The 18,330-nt window shown below is 36.5% G+C and overlaps 1 protein-coding gene across 1 annotated transcript; it reads right to left on the bottom strand.

The window, feature by feature from the left end:
• Positions 1-1,017: 1,017 nt before the first annotated feature.
• On the bottom strand, positions 1,018-15,860 carry LOC129271775 (muscle, skeletal receptor tyrosine-protein kinase-like). The gene is made up of 9 exons (XM_064106753.1): positions 15,377-15,860; positions 13,065-13,253; positions 12,290-12,382; positions 11,271-11,401; positions 10,174-10,313; positions 9,278-9,526; positions 8,712-8,863; positions 7,828-7,851; positions 1,018-7,212 (listed from the first exon to the last, which is right to left on the bottom strand). Exons 1-9 carry the CDS (start codon positions 15,729-15,731, stop codon positions 6,005-6,007), a joined length of 2,541 nt encoding a protein of 846 aa, XP_063962823.1. The 5' UTR covers positions 15,732-15,860; the 3' UTR covers positions 1,018-6,004.
• Between the last annotated feature and the right edge of the window lie 2,470 nt (positions 15,861-18,330).

The raw sequence follows: 18,330 nt of genomic DNA, 5'->3' as shown, positions 1-18,330 counted from the left end.
CACCCTTTAATGTCAGGGTGCAGTGCTGTGCCGTTGAAGGTACCGATTTGTGGGAGCAAAATTTCACACACACAAAGTTTGTAATCGGGCACTTATTGGTAGGCGCAATGGACCAAAAAGCACAATTTTTACACGTTTCACTTTACACAAATAGGTTGGTGTCTCCAAACCTTTTGACATCATCTTTCATTGTGTAATAGTCTCTTTCAATTTCTCTTAACAAATTAAATGACTGCGTTGTCCACACATCGTCATACCGGTACAACATCACTCTCTCGTTAACCACCCACCCTCTTAATAGTCTGCAAGCACAGACTCATTTTTGACACTTCAACCAATAACAGGTCTAGAATGAAGACTAGACGCGAAAGGTCCAGTCTGTGGTAGAGCCAGCCACAGTACATAGTGAATATAGTCTCACTACTTCAGACTTTGCATTATGCACTATTCAAATTCCGAAAACCAAGGGTCTGTGCCTGCAGATTACCCTCTTGTCCCCGATCCACTCTCTCTTCCACTCTTTACACCACTTTATCTCTCTCTCTTTCCCCACACACTCTAGCTCTATCCACCTCTTTGTTATCTCTCTCTCTCTCTCCTCTCCCCCTCTTTTGGGTTGGTTTTATATACTGGATAAAATCAGAAAAAATACATTTTACAAATATTAAGATTAGATATACATGTATAAACACTTAAAACATACGGAAGGATCACTCTATTCAGAGCCATTGATATAATGGCCCTTTCCCCATCCCCCTCTCCCCTTCCTTCTCATAATTGTCTCCTCTTCATCTCTCTTTCTTCACTTTATAATTATCATAATAATGTGCAACACGTATATAGCACTTAATACAGTGTTTTTTTAAGTGCTACATATTGTTTCAATGGTTTTATGTCTTTAAAAAACTTTCTTACTTGATTCCAGAAGCAATGTACCTCACATTCCACTAATACACCTTCTCTCATATGTATAATGATATTGACAGGATGAACATCAATTCAAACCTACACTTAACATGATTTCTATGTGCATCATTACACATTATAAAGATTTAATGTATTTTATGTCATATAAAAAAAATGAACCAAAATTACAAGATGGTACATTATAATGAGTACATTGATACACAAACTGTCTTTATCTGTGGAAAAATAGCTTCAATTTCTTTGATGTCCCACAGAGAAGAGCTTCATAATATTGATTCTTTAACATAAAAGAGAACACTTTTCATTCAGACTATTTAGGTCTTTTTGCAATATCCAACATTATGCACACTTACAGAACTGGTTGCCTCACAGGAAGGATATAGCTGGTGAGTGTTATATTTGTAGAAGAAAATTTGTAGAACGAAATTGTGGTTTTCATTCTTAATAAATTTGGATAATAGAATGGAAATCATAATCATTCTTTTACACTATGGCACTACTGTACATGAGACACTGGGGATGATTAAAGAATATTCAACAAACTGGGGAGTCTTTCATCAAACAGACAGTCATTGAAATTCACCAACTAGTATTCTATAACGCAACTGGAAATCCTTGCATCTGATTCGCTGAGAGCGGGTCATTCAGTGAAAATTTGTGACTAAACCCATCATGAAATGCCCCAACGGTTCTCCAGTTATTTCAACTAAGAACAAGTCATTTCAGATACATAACCTCTGTGATCTTTGACCCTTAACCCAGCTAATAAATCAACTCATGGCCCCTCCATATATATGAACCTGGTTTGAGGGGAACCCTTCAGGAATTCACAAGAATAAGCTGGTTCAAGTATATAAAGACATTTGCGACATTGATCCATTAAAACTCATGGGAATACTGACACTGGATAGGAGTCAAGTTTGAAGTTAACAAGTTAAATGGTTTGTAAGTAATCACTAAAAAAGGGAGGAATGGAACACCTGAAACACGATGCCCCTGGCCCCAAAAATAGGTGGATGGAGACATGAAAACGTACCCCAATTCAAACACAAAACAAGGATTACTTCATTAATATAATACAAGAATGTGCTTCAGTAACCAATTAAAATTTGATAACATTTCTCATTGAGGCATTGGGAAAGTTCATCCCACAGATAAAAACAGTCTTGATATCCATTTCTTGATATTTTTGACAAAAAAATATCCAATATATAAACATACTTTTCAAACATACAAATTTATAAACATACTCTGAGATAAAAAAAAACAACCAAAAATATACAGAAAGATGTCATGATTATATAACAATTCTTGAATGTTGGCTAATATACAAGCACTGTGCTCTGTGTGAAACATATATGATAAGTTTAAATACGCTGATTTGTGACAGAAGATGGCATTTCCATCGTGATAAGAGAGAGAATTGAAAAAGTTGAACAATTATAAATTAATGATAAAGATACATTCAGAATGATGTAAATTGGAATAAACATTTGTAGCTCTCCGACTCATACAGTAACTTCTCCATATTTGGAGCCATCCCTCTATATTAACGAGGATACATTCAGCTTGTGAATACTCTTGAATACATGGCACAAAAACATAGGAAATAAACGAATTACTCTCAAGTTCATTATTTTCTCACTTATTTCATAATATATTAATATCATACAAATACTACTATAAAACAAGGGATGCTTTTCTGAAAGTTGGCCTTTTGACACGCAATTTAGTCTTTTCTTAAACATGCAATCTTTTTTAATTTGATTTTCACAAACAAACTGCACCTTTCCTTTATTTCCTACTTGTACGTACAATTAAAATCAATAAAACACTGCTAAAATTGGCTAATAATACTAATACACCATTCTTGTATAGTGCATACCACCTTATTACATTGCAAAGGATAGAAAATCATCTTATACATTGTATTTTTCATTCCTATTCATTTATAAATGTTAAGAAAAAAAATGCAATAGTGTACAAAAAAGAAATTGTTTGTGAAAAATGCAAGATACAATTACTATCCAAACTTGACACATGTAAGTGGGTACATGAAGGTCTGTGAAAATGATGATATGCATACCCCCCCCCCCCGAAAAAAATCTAACCTGTCCCCTGAAATGACATTTCATAAAATGATATCCAGGCTCTTTCCAAAGGTTTTCACAAGATCATTAAGTGTATATACCAATTTTTGCCAGGTATACTATGTAGTTATTAAAGAGCCCAAGAGCTATAATAAAAAACATTCTGAAATAAATGAACAGGACTTTTCAAGGGTCCCACACGTGACGACCCCGATTTTATATTTGAATAAAAGCAGAAACTAGATAGAGCTCCACAACAGTTAATCTTACAACTGATACCAATTCATTGGTATACAAATAGCGAATATGCATGAGTGTTGTGGTGCGAGATTTCACTGAATGCGAAATGTCGCACCACTGCACGAATAAAAATATTCGCTATTTGTGTTGTCCAACGCCTCAGAAGTTAGCGAAAATGCGAATATTTTTTTCACATGTTTTATCTATGAAAATGAGAAATATGATTGAGAGCAAAAGTAAAATCCCTCAAATGCGCATCTAATCTGAAGCAGCAATGCACAGTTAGCCAGTAAGCCATATGGTGTATCGCACCTTCATTTATTAAGCGCAATGAATTAAATCTTATTATGACGACGTAAAGACTGTGCAACGGTATATTTTGGATGGTACATGTGCAACGGTACGAATGTTTGACATTCAGCCTCCCATTTGCTTGCGTACAACAAGCTAAGTAAGTGTTGTACAATACATGTTAAATAATGTATTAAGGAGATATAATTGTTTATTATCTGGATTGTTTTATCTTTATGTTTGTGGTTAGGGAAAGAGCACAATATTCTTTCTGAACATTTCAAGAGGTTTTGTCACATTTTCATAACTGTACGAATATTTGTAGAGCAATCCTTGGCATTGTATCATTTACAATCTTTTCCTTGTATGACCAGGGTCATGTTACACAAAGGTTAGTGATTCATTGTAAATTAGATTTTTACGATTGATTGTACAATGTTGTCAATGCAATCTTAAAAGTTGTTCTACGATGATTGCTAAGCTTTGTGTAACAGGCCCCTGGGCCACGTTACATACAAAATAGCAGTTGATCACAGTGCTGATTTCTGAGATTGATTACATTGATTATAGTGTTTGATCAATCATATATATATCAGCCCCATGATTGGGTTTACCATCTACGAATTCAGAAGTATAGCTTACATCCCACCGCTGCCACCATATTCTCCATCTAGATCTGGGCCCTGTAATATAAAGCTTAGTAACCGATCATGGGCTGATTTCTACGACTGATTACATTGATTATAGTGTATGATCAATCAGGAAAATCACCTCCACAATCAATCGCTAAGTGTTGTGTTACGGGCCCCCAGAACATGGTTATTAACATAATGATTTTATTTTCAGTCACCATTCCCACAGCAACCGTTTCCATTTTAAAGTTACCAATGTTGGATTTTCATTTTAATTACAACTACTGGTTATACCTCAGTCACATTTTCCCTACGGCGGCCGTTCAATTCATTTTCATTCAAACCTATACGTAGCTGGTACAAAAATATTAACACGGCTGTTTTCGACTTGCTGTACGGCCGCCAAAGGGGAAATGTGACTGAGGTAAAAACAACACAGGGTTTACAATATAGGATAGACAATGACTGACATAGCCTTATTATGAACATACATGTAGTTTTATGGAAAGTAGACAATGGTTTACAATGTACTATATATGAAGAGGGTTTTAGAGTAACATCACTCAACATGTAAGAAGTCAAATATAAAAATAAGCACCATCTTTTTTTTCCTTACAAACGTGGAATGAATCAGTATCACTGACAGCTGCAGCTTAAAGCATTGATAATATCATTTCTGCACCATTTCCAGACATGTTTTACCATACAGCTTTATCAAATCAACATTATGTAATCTGCTACGCTCCTCAAATCGGCAACAATCATTAATTTTTCTATTCATTTTCAATACTTTGAAGACATGGATATAACATCAAGTTGTATGATAATAGCAGTATTTTAATCAGAAGTTGTCAATTTGCAATTTTTTTAATTCAGTAATTTTATCTTCCTCAATATGTTGCCAATTTATAAGGTGTAAATGAATAGCTTTCAGGAACGGCACCACATACTACATCGAAAATGATATTAACATTTTCAGTACTTTTTCTCAATCATACATGCTAGCATTCAAAACAATGTACCCCTATGGGAAATAATCATTAAAAACAGTGATTTTGTATATTTCATTTATCATTTAGAGGGAAAATTAATTGAATTTGAATACTTTAAAAATCCAAACAATGAAAGACATTCTAATCAACAAAGTGCAGCATCAAAAATACTAAGAAAAATTAAACCAGTATTTCTCGAATTGTTTGCTCCGTCTGAAGAGTGATGGTTTCTCAATCTAATGACCCAGGTTAGATTCCTACATGGTGCGCTTGTGCCCTTTGATAAGTCGTTTATCCTCCTTACCAGGCCCTTCTGACAGGACCTAAGCCTTAGGTCCTCTGGTTGCAGGCTTACATGCATTCATTGCTTTTTAGCAACAAGGTAAAAAAAAAACATCAACATCTCAATACAAACATTGGAATACACATTGTGCAGTTCTATTTATCAGTGGTTTGTATACAAAATGTAAATTTGAGACCAACACATACATCACTCAGACAAGACGATGGACTTACTTCTTATCGAAACTGAAATTTAACCAACTTAAAAGATTTTCTTTTAACTTTGACATTGAATGTTTTTTTCATTCCCGAAATAGCTCGCCAAGAATGCAACACAATTTATGAAGTACTATGAATGTTCCAATCTTATCCAAGCTAATCTTTATTGTTGTGACACCCTCTCCCTAATTCAAAGGTAGGAATCAATAAAATAGAAAAGACATACTCACATGTTACATAATATAGGTGTGAACAAGAATGATATAAATATTTCTATAAAAGATTTGGATGCTCTTACGCATATGGTATTGGGAGTCTTAGTCTGATCATTTCATTGAGATTGAGTCTCTTTGCCATTTGCTAGCCATTCACATTCCATGCTGGCAAGTGAGTCTTTGAGTTGTTTAAAGAATGGTCTATTAGAAGGGTTGGCATCCCAGCAGTCAGTCATGACCTGGTGGACCTTATGAGGGGTGTTCTCAGGATTGCTCAACCTGTAGCCTTGACGCGTGTGTAAGAAGACGTCCTCGTGCGACAGGTTCAGGTACGGTTGCTCTGCGTAGGAGAACAACTCCCACAGGAGCACACCGAAAGACCAGACATCAGATGCAAACGTGAACTGATAATCCCATAATGCTTCCGGTGCTGTCCATCTAATCGGGATGTGTTCCTCTTTATGACCTACAAAGCATTCCTTGTGTCCGACGTACCTCGCCAGGCCAAAGTCTGATATCTTAACGTCCATTCTGCTGTTGATCAAACAGTTTCTAGTGGCAATATCTCTGTGCACAAACATCATCTCATTCAGGTAAGCCATGCCGCACGCAATCTGCTTTGCCATGTTGAGCTTTTCATACGTCTTCAGCCCGCTTCCCGGGCTGTTGGAAGTTCTTGAGTTGGAGCGGTAAGGGCTCCTGGAGTGGAGGAAATCCTCCAGGTCTCCTTCCGACATGTACTCCAGGAGGAGACACAGCGGCCTCCCGACAAAGCACACACCCAATAGTCTGATGATATTCTGGTGGGAAAACCTGGCGATCATCTGCGCCTCCCGATTGAAATACTCCGTCACGCCCTTGTCGGCGGTCGTCTTGAGTACCTTGACCGCGACACCGGTCTCCGCTTCACCCTTCACCAGCTTCGGTGACGTAGCCATGAAGACCCGGCCGAAGGCACCCTCGCCGATGTCCTTTTCATAGATAACACTATTCCTATCGTACTCCAGGTACGCCAGCTGGGGATTGAAGCTGGTGTTGAAGTTCTTGCCGTACATTGGATTCTCCGTCATCCCACTTAGATCAATGTTATCGGGAAGGGTGTACTTTGAGATACCTCGGTAGTGTCTGACGCCAAAGACCAAAGCGCTTACTCCGATCAGAATGACAACAGCACTGGGTATTGTGATGACAAGAATAAGGAATATGAATGGATCCTGCTCCGCCTCACCTTGAGGATCCTCTCCTAAGCCACTCGGTGTGCGTCTTACGGACTCGGTAGTAGGTACGATCCTAGTCGTTGGCGACGTAGGAACTCTTGGGGAAGCTGTTGAAAAGCAGAAGTAAATAGAGTGGTCCAATAATTAAATACCATACTTAGGAGATAAATGACATCAACATTAATAAATATACATAAAAAAACTCATACTTTTTCACTAAAAAAAGTTCACCAGATTAGTGCGATGGCATTTGCACATTCTCTTTCACAAATAATAAAATTTTAGGGGTTCTGTTGTTAAAGACTATGGATGCCCTTCTTAACGTACAATCCCATTCTAACACTTTGTTGTGTTGCAAAAGCACCTATACCATCTACAAAGTGAAAGCTTACCAAAAACAGGTAAAATTTCATGAATTGAAAGAATTTTTATATTGTATCTTACTATTCGTTTAATCACCAATCTTGTACATCCAAACCCTATATTTATATATTTTTTTACTTCACTCAATGAAATGCTCAAATTGTGATGATTTTGGAGTATAACAACTTTTCAAAGGAACTAGAAAACAAATGTCCATACTTAATAGAAGTGGCCTTGTACAATGTACGTTTGCATATAGTATCAATTTTGTATTATTTTTTTACTTTAATATCAATTACATATCACAAATCTAAATTAGTAATGAACCTTTTTTTATATAAATAAAGAAGGAAAATTACCTGTTGTAGGTTGGCTTGTGTCATCTGTGAAAATGAAGATATATGAACATGATTTAGAAAAAAAAACATACATGAATATATCATAAAAAATATATGATTAAGTACACTACAACTTGGGGGACTTTTAATCTAGAATTTTCACCATTATTAAAAGGGAATCCAATCCCAGTAGAAGTTGTTATAGGAGAATTCAGAGAAGCTGATTGGTGAAAGTTTGAACAAAATTGGACAAATAATAAGAATGTTATGCATTTTTGAGTTATGAAAAGCGGTATCACTAACCCAAATGGGTGTATCATATATCCACATTGGTGGTATTATTGTGATGAAGGGGCAGGGAAATTACTCAACAAAACCCCCCGAAAAAATCAAAAGCTATACTCAGAATTACAGTTTTCTTTCATGGAGACTGGGGATAATATTCTTTTTATGTTATGATTTCATTGTGGCACCATGGGAAAAGGAGCTGAGAAGAAAACCACACATTCCTAATTATCATTTACTTAGATTCTAATAAATAAATTCATCTATAATAATTTTACCAAATACCTGTTTAATTCAATTTAACAAGATCTGTATTCACAGAACAATTAACAAAAAAATTCTCATTAAAATAGGCTTGCAAACTCCAATCTCAAAATGTGGTGTAACTCAAGCATATGATCAAGCATTGACACCTATGTTAATATGTTTGGAAGTTTAAGACCGACTCCTCTGCAAAGTGTGGTCTTAACACATGGGCCCTGTTACATTAAGCACAACGATTGATCCATAGGGCTGATTTCTATGATTGATTACATTGACAACTGTGCACAATCAATGGTAAATATCAGCTCCACGATCAATCGCTAAGCTTTGTGTAACAGTGTCCTGGTCATACTTACTAAGAGGCCACAGCGATGTGCAATAGTTTTCCGGTAGGTTCTCACATGAGCTCAACCCAAGACTACGTATCTTGTCCGGTAGAGGGTCAAGGAAACGGTTGACCAGCTGAGCCCAGTCTGGACATCTGCTCTGAACAATCTCGCAATCCTCCCTAAATTATCATAAATAAATGAAAAAAATAAGTTTCTGTGAGAAAAAAAAATTATTAGAAAGTGGATGGGATAAGAATACAAGTGGAACGCCTCTGGCAGCAGTCAAGCCTGTATTACACGATTCAATATAGCAGAAGTGCTGACATTGAAAACAACTATGATGAATAATTTATTCACACAAAAAAACACCATTCATGCTAAGTTCCTTAACCCTAAATGACCTTAACTGTGTGACTGGACAACTCGTACAAAATTATCAGTGATACTTGCTTACGCTTACGTCCAACTTTCATGCAAGAGATCCATTTACTTTCAAAGTTATGTTTTCAAAACTTAAATTTGATTAAGATTACAATGTTGATATCACAACATAATCAAAGTTCCTTGACTCTAAATGACCTTACTCCACTTACTTGCAGATTTTCTGTCCTCTAGGTTTCTGGCCGACCAATTCGCACTTTGGATGTGTTCCATGGCACAGGAGCTCTCTGATCCCCGCCTGACAGTCTTCGGGCATGTTCATCATCGTCTTACTAGACAGGATCTCAGATAGCTTGCTATCTAAGGTTAGGGGTTCGTCGCCGTGACCATTCACAAAGATATAGTAAGGACTGGATGGCAGCTGTGAACGGCAGGTAGCTCCATTATAAGCAGCACAGTAACTGCAAGAGACAACAGACATGGATTATCAAAGCATTGGCTCATTGCTGAAGACGAGACTTGACGGAGCACCACAGGCTTTAAATTTCGATATCCTTAGGGCAAGACCACTTCTCAAAAAGGCACATTTTTATACAACAGCGCAAAGAAAAATTTAATTAAAAAGGGCAGGGAAAGAATCCAAGGCCAGTGATTGAGGCATTGGGTGATTTTAAGTTCAGTGTTGACCTTTTGATGTTGGTGTTAGGTCAATTTTTACACGAGTATAACACCAAACATAAAATGAAGATGGTCCTGAAAAGTCACTCACTAGTTGTTTGAGATGTAAATAATGTGATCTTGATAAGTTTCACAAACTCAGAATAGGTTTTGGAGCTGGGGGAAGCAATCCGAATTGTGCTTCCAACACCAACACCAACACCGAACTTGAATCACCCATTGAGGCCAATCTATAGGACATCAACGGAAGGCCTTGGATTAATTTAAGTCCTGGGGCCTGTTGCACAAAAGAAAACATTGACAATTTTTTTTGCTTCAGTTTTTCAATGCATTAAGTGTCAATGGCATAATTTTGTTTGCCAGAATTCTTTTCATGACAAAAGTTTAAAGAAACCACCCCCTGGTGTCTTCAAAGTCAGTCTTGTCTTACCTAGGACGGACTCCAGTTACAGTAACCACTCCATATCGGGCCGCAAACTTATCCTCGTTCTTGATAACATTCCGGTAGAAACAAGAGTATGTTGCTGACTCTGTCACGTTTATGACAATCATTTCTTTACCAGTCCATTGCTGCAAAAAAAAAAAATTGTAGTTTTAAATGCAAACTGTTTAAAAATGTTATATAAAATTTTATGAAATGAAATCCATTGGATATAGGTATACCACACAGTATATAAATTAGGCATTGTCATGAAAAGCAATCTAGACTTTCAATCTTTTTCAATCATGCTATAGGTGAAGTTTAAAAGTAGACAGTGTCAATCAAAAACAGATTTTATAGAGAGTTAACACTGAAAATTTATTTGATGGAATGATCTACAGTTGCTGAACATTAAAGAGGAACTCCTATTAAACCCTTATAAAGAAGCTGTGTGCACCTGAATCGTTAGCCTAGCTTAGCCGGGTAATAATAATAGCAGGGCCCGCTGGGAGAACAGTTTTAGGAACTGAAGTGGCTACCCTGGGTAAATATGCCATTATTATTATCATTATATTATCAAAGAAACTGAATGAATACATTAATGCTAAAGAATTGGCATTAATTTTATATTTCCTTTCGATTTCTTTAAGACGAACAGAGATGAATCTGGTAGGACTGGCTGATCTCTTTGGCCCGTATTCTGAACTCAGGTTTAAATTAAACCCTGGTTTTGAGTTGTGGTTTAACTATGGAAAGCAAGTTGTGGCACAAATCCCTAACAGTACAAACCCACTTTATCTCATTTGACACTCACATTATTCATGATTGTCTAGGAATTGTAACTGAAGCATTTTTCTTCACAATGTCAGCAAACGGAAACGAATTAGTAAATATACAATATAAACAGAATTTTTGGCTCCCATAATTTTAGCACAGATATAGACCGCAGTCTAAATTAAACCCAACTTCAGAATACAGGCCTTTTGTAATCAAAAGGGGATGTTCACCCTGGCATGAAGCTGGTTTTGATCAAAGAAGAAAAAGAACGGAAACAGAGGAGAAAGACGTAAAAGGGACATTTGACACGTAGAAAGCGTAGCACTTACTGGAAGAGGTTCCGTGTTCTTGAACCAAGCTATCCTAGGGGGTGGGTAGGCTTCTACCGTACAGCTGAGATTCAGCAGCTGGCCATACGCTACACTGTGGTTACCAGGCCCCTTCACAAATGTAGGAGCCACTATGGAAAAAAAAACATAGAAAATATGTTAATTTGTCAGAAAAATACAAGGTGTGTTGAATGTATTTAACAGAAATAGCTTGGTTTGTTTATCATCAATATGATAGTTCCTGTAAATTTACATGTTTCTTCCTGTATATTTATATTTTCTTCTCCATTTATCTTTTTTACATTGTGTCATGAACACTCTGTAGAGTAAATGTCATTTGCTACTACTACTACTACTACTACTACTACTTCTATTGTTACTACTGCTGCTACTGCTGCTACTGCTGCTACTACTGCTACTACTACTACTACTACTACTACTGTTACTAACACTACTGCTACTATATTTACTAATTCTTATACTACTACTATTCCTACTTCTACTACTAATACTACCACCACTTCTACTACTACACTTACTACTACTACTACTACTACTTCTACTGCTACTACTGCTACTACTACTACTACTGCTACTGCTGCTAATACTGCTACTACTGCTGCTGCTGCTACTACTACTACTAATACTACTACTACTACTACTTCAACTATTACTACTACTGTTACTAACACTACTGCTACTAAATTTACTAATTCTTATACTACTACTACTATTCCTACTTCTACTACTAATACTACCACCAATTCTACTACTACACTTACTACTACTACTACTACTACTACTACTACGACTACTACTATTTCTAACGCCACTATACTACTACTTCTAGTAGTACTGCTAAACACTACTGCTTATATTGCTGCTTCTACTAATGCTTTACTTAAAATATGAATTCTTTATAACAACTATCATACAAATAGAGCATTGTAAACAAAATCTAATATCAATATGATGGTATAACTCAAGAATGAAATCGGATAAGATATATTTGAACTTACTCAGAACCACCACCTGAATGTCAGGAGATACTGTAGTACCAAACTCATTCCTTGCCTTACAAGTGTAGCTACCTGCATGCTCCAAACTAGCTCCTGTCAAAATACAAACACAAATCCATCATTTAGGCATTCATACATGCTTTCCCTAGCTCATTTTACACTTTGACATGTACTTGTACTGTATGAACTAATATTGTAGTAAAACATCACTCTTTGAGAATGTCGATTAATCCAGTCCTATGATTGGTCAAAAGTGGGGTCATGTATCTGACTACACCCGCAAAACAACAAACTAAGGTGGCTACCAAGAAAAAAATTGCAGAGAGAGGGTATTAGATGCCAAATTGAAATTAAATTCCAAAGACTGAAACACATTCCTGGGAGGCGTTTCATGAAAGGACTTGTCGGACGTTTTATCCGACAAGTCCCATTTTATCCGACAGTTACCATAGTAACAGTACCTCTCAGCCAATCAACATCAGAGAAAGATGTCAGATCTGACAACTTGTCGGATGAAAATGTTGATGAAACACTCCCCAGGACTAATACAGTTTTATAAAATTTAAATGTTGGATAATATTTTGTGTAAACATAGCAATTCAGAATTCCTGCTATTGTAACATTGTATTACATGTATATAATCATTTATATTGTATCTCATAAAGTATGTAATTTGCAACTGCTTGAGATTTCGATGAATGAATACCACTATCATTTCATCATTATTATTGTTATGAAATAGTATTACAAAAAATTATAAAAGATGATTTCCTACCATTTATTTTGAGTGAGCTAGCCCTGGGCTTGGTTTTTATTGAGAAGAAGTCACTTTGACCGATGGGCATCTTGTTGAACTCCCACCAGATCTCAGAAGGACGAACGCTCTGAACATGGCACGTCAGTCGGACATCATCCCCTAGTTCAACGGTCTTGTCCTTCAGCCCACTCTTCTCAATCACTGGTCCTGCAAGACATTCAAGAGCGTCAGTAAATTAAAAATTGACAATATCAATATTACAATGATTGAAATTATTAAGATTGACCAAGTTCCATCAACATTGATACATGTACAACAGAGGTCTTGAAATTGAAAGGCTGTTTAGTGATGTAATCACTGAGGTTCCTATGATTACTGGAGTTTCTTCAGTAAATAAACTCAAAAGGCCCGTATTCTGAAGTCAGGTTTAACTTACATGTAGACCACGGTCTAACTCTGTGCTAAAATTACGGGAGCCAAAAATTAAAAAATTCTGTTCATATTAATTATTTCTTATGTTTACTACATGTATTTAGTTTCCTTTTGCTTTCATAATGAAAGAAAATACTTCAAAATACATCAGTTATCATTCCAAGACAATTTGGGTGTCATAATGAGTTAATAAATTGGATGCGTACTGTTAGGAATTCGTACCCCAATTGGCTAACCATAGTTGAACCACAACTTTAAACCAGGGTTAATTTAAACCTGACTTCAGAATACGGGCCATAGTATTCATACCAGTCTTCATTACTGTATTCAATTTAATTCTTTCTACTATTTTTCTTTTATTCAGTGAAGTCATTGTAATTTTTTAACATAATTAAGGCCGTGCCTTGTCTATTTTTTTAAATGAACTAATGGAAAAGAATCACAACCCATCTTTATCACTGGAATGTCTGAAGTTTGTTACAACTATCAATTGCTTTGTCAGGAATGCACTGTCAAATATAAACAAGTGGAATGCCTCTGGCAGTCTCGCCTGCATTACGCTATTTAATATAGCAGCAGTGCTAACTTTGAAAACTACTATAAAATAATCATTCACAAAAATACCATTCATATGACGACATAATACCACGTTTATTGACCATAGATGACATTTGAACGGTGACTTAAGACTTGTCAACTACACCCATGCCCACATTTCATTCACTCTATCCATAAACTTTCAAAGTTATGATGGCAATTCAACAATTACCCCAACATGGCCAAAGTTCATTGACCTTAAATGACCTTTGACCATGGTCATGTGACCTGAAACTCGTACAGGATGTTCAGTGATACTTGATTACTCTTATATCCCAAGTTTTATGAACTAGATCCATAAACCTTCAGAGTTAGGATAGTAATTCAACAAATACCCCCAACACGGCCAAAGTTCATTGACCTTAAATGACCTTTGACCATGGTCATGTGACCTGAAACTCAAGAAGGATGTTCACTAATACTAAACCTTATGTCCAAGTTTCATGAACTAGATCCATAAATTTTCAAAGTTATGAAGGTAATTCAACAAATACCCCCAACTTGACCAAAGTTCATTGACCCTAAATGACCTTTGACCTTGGTCATGTGACCTGAAACTCAAGAAGGATGTTCACTAATACTTGATTAACCTTATGTCCAAGTTTCATGAACTAGATCCATAAATTTTCAAAGTTATTGTAGTAATACAACAAATACCCCCAACTTGACCAAAGTTCATTGACCCTAAATGACCTTTGACCTTGGTCATGTGACCTGAAACTCTAGCAGGATGTTCAGTAATACTTGATTAACCTTATGCCTAAGTTTCATGAACTAGATCTATATACTTTCTAAGTTATGATGTCATTTCAAAAACTTAACCTTCGGTTAAGATTTTGAAAATAATTCTCCCAACATGGTCTTAGTTCATTGACCCTAAATGACCTTTGACCTTAGTCATGTGACCTGAAACTCAGGCAGGATGTTCAGTATTACTTGATTAACCTTATGTCCAAGTTTCATGAACTAGGTCCATATACTTTCTAAGTTATGATGTCATTTAAAAAACTTAACCTTAGGTTAAGAGTTGATGTTGACGCCGCCGCCGTCGGAAAAGCGGCGCCTATAGTCTCGCTCTGCTATGCAGGCGAGACAAAAAGGAACGGTTTGCATGTCTGGTTGTGGGTGATTTTCATCATGCCCCACCAAGTTATCATAGGAAGAAAAAAACCCGCTAAAAATGCCACCCTCCCAAAAATTGTGACATCATCACTGGTACTCTATACACAACTTTACAACTCTTTTTAATATTCTAAGCAACCTGACGAATGCAGCATATATATAATTATGTTTGTTCTTACTTGATCCTGTGATGGTATCTAAAGGTGGTCTCGGCAGTTCATCTTGTCCTGTTTCTTCTTCTTCTTCTCCTCCTCCAAAAGGAACACTTGTTGTTGTTACATCAGTTAATAAATAATCTTTTTCACTAGTACTTTTCATTCTGTTTCCTACCTCGGGGGTTGGTGAAGTCTGATTGCCAATAGCTTTTGTGGTTATAGTTCTAATAATGCTTTCACTTAATATTGTACTTGCGGAGAGCGTCGAGCGCAATGTCTGTGATGTTGCCGCCGCCGGTGGTGATGGCGGCTTAGTTCTTGTTGCGTCTTTTGCAACTTGTGGCGGGGTTTTGGCAGTAGAGTCTGATTTGGCTGCCATGTCAGTGGCATACGATGTTGTGGATGTGGTAGGTGGCAGAGCATCTGTGTTGTGGTTGGTGTTGTTGCCATCTTGAGTTGCTGTGTGGTTACCGAGGACAGTCTGACCAGCTTTCTGCCTAGGAACAACAGTATCTGCAAGGGTAGAAAAGAAAAATAAAGTTGTCAAAACAAATCTCAATTTACGAGATAATATACTTGTAAATTTGAGGGGGAAAATGACATGAATTATTTGTGCTTTGGTAATATAGATTGGATGACATTAAGCTACATGTAGTGAACATTCCACTTGAATATCAGCAGAAGAAAGGTTTGCATTCACTGGGAGGATATGCTTGTACAGTACTTGTACAGTTCAGTCTAAACCTTCACTCTAAGATTTGATTTAAGAAATATTGATTGAAAGTGAATTGGTCGCCAACACTGATTTTGGAATATTCATTAGTGTGAAAGATACATAATAAATCTTAAACTTTTTCAAATGATAGAGTGGTCTTAAATATGCTAATTTTTTAGCTCAGTCTGTAAACAAATAAAAATGTATTAAGAATGTGAAAATGCAACCTGCTATTAAGCGTAAATTAATATGCTGATTTGGGAAACATTTTGTACATGTAGGCTTGTACTTATAGCATCTGTCTGAATAGATATCAACACCAAAATATATAAACACTTAATCTACAAAAGTATGCGTTATACACTGTACTTCAAAACACCAGTCAATCCAGGGGCCCATAACACAAAGCTTTATAGCAATGATCATAGAACATTTTTGTACGATTAATTGCTTAGACTACAATGTACAATCAATCGTGAAAATCAATCGTATGATTAATCGCTAACATTTGTGTTACAGGCCCCAGGTGAATGCACATCTCAAGAGTAAATGCTAACATTTGTGCTACATGTAAATGTTATAAAGGACAATGTACATATACATTACACTACATGCATTTAACTTGTTCACATACAACAAAATAATCTAGCATTCCTAGTGCTGGCTTCTGGTTTTTTATGGTCATGTCCTCTCTCAAATATTTGCTTTCCCACAAACATTTCAATAAGATGTAGTGTATTGACACATTCTCATTACACCAAGCATAAAATATGTTAATTGCTCAGCCTCCTACCACAGTGTTGTTTGTTGACATTTCACAAAACTTGGCAGCAAAACATGTAAACAGGATTGTTATTGTAAATCAGAGCTTTGGAACACAAGATGAATAGAATCGTTCGAAATGCAACCCTCGGTACACTGTCCCCGAGTATAAAAACAATTTCATTATCAGGATGTCTTTTTCAGGTATATATTGTAACTGTTCTGCTATTGTGAAAGTTCAGGACAGGGGTTCAAATGCACAATTTACTATTAAAATTCAACAGCAGTCCAGAGGTCACTGGGTCAAAAGCCACAAGGTCACGAACTGTGAGAAATGCTAGGTAATTCATTATAACCATGGACCTACTACAGATCTTCATAATCCCAGACATAGAATACGTACAGATCATAAACTTGTACATGTACGTAATGCAAGGCAAGTAATGAAATACAAGAAATAAGTAAAACAACCCTTTCCTCATTCCTTTCAGTGAGAACATGGTCTTTACCTTATAATGGCAGTGCTCCCCCCTCCCCCCCCCCCCCGGTATGAAGCAGTCTGTCCATGAACAAAGCAATTGTGTACATGTACAAGGAAATTATATGTGAGGGACAAAATTAAGTAACCAATGGGTCCATTACATGTAGGCCCGAATTCACACAGGTGGTATGGAAAACCATCAGTTAAACCCATGTTTTATGCAGATTCCATGTAAAAATGAAGTAAACGCTTATTTACCGTGTACACATAATACAAAAAACAAGTCCAATGCTGATGCATGTTCTTGTCACAGTGCGCCAAATTGAAGCCCGTTGCCATACAGCTGTAAGCTTTTTTATTCAAGAGTCCACTGTTTTGAACAGTGGACTCATTATGGAATTCGAAACAGTGGACTCATGAATAAAAAGCAACACTAACAGCCATCACTTTGGCGAACTGTGACAAAAGCATGCATCAACATTGGACATTTTTTTATATACACGGTAAATAAGCGTAATTACATGGAATCTGCATAAAACATGGGTTCAACCAATGGTTTTCAAAACCACCTTTGTGAATTCGGGCCATAGCAATTGTTATTTCACCTGAAATATAAGCATACAGGTACATTAAGTCAAACCAGAGTGCATGTACTGTACATTATACAGGCTGAGAGTTTGACCGACTACTTGTAGATTTTAGAGGCTGTGTAATTTCAAATGGGTATTGACTATGAATAGAAGTGTGTGTGGGTGGAGATCACTGGATTATGTAACAAAGATCTTAAAAGACTCTGGCAAAAACATTAATTCACTCCCACAAAATAACAATACAAGAAGAGTGTAGACTGACGTAATCCCATAGTCCAAACAGATAACTATGAACTTAATGTGAATCGATCATAACTCTGATCATGTCATGTCACGTCATGTCAAAGCAAATGTCTTTATTAAGTTTAGATGTACATGCCGGTAGCCAACATGTTTGGGATTTTGAATGTCTGTGGTTATTTTTAAAAAC

The sequence above is a fragment of the Lytechinus pictus genome, chromosome 11 (genome assembly GCF_037042905.1).
Source record: "Lytechinus pictus isolate F3 Inbred chromosome 11, Lp3.0, whole genome shotgun sequence".
NCBI lineage: Eukaryota > Metazoa > Echinodermata > Echinoidea > Temnopleuroida > Toxopneustidae > Lytechinus > Lytechinus pictus.
The sequence above is the reverse complement of the archived record's forward strand: the minus strand, read 5'-3'. Positions and strand labels throughout refer to the sequence as shown.

Coding starts and splice junctions, on each gene's coding strand:
- LOC129271775 (XM_064106753.1), bottom strand. CDS start 15,731: ATGGCAGCCAAATCAGACTCTACTGCCAAAACCCCGCCACAAGTTGCA. Junction 13,254..15,376: donor AGATACCATCACAGGATCAA/GTAAGAACAAAC, acceptor AATGTCTTGCAG/GACCAGTGATTGAGAAGAGT. Junction 12,383..13,064: donor TAGCTCACTCAAAATAAATG/GTAGGAAATCAT, acceptor GTATTTTGACAG/GAGCTAGTTTGGAGCATGCA.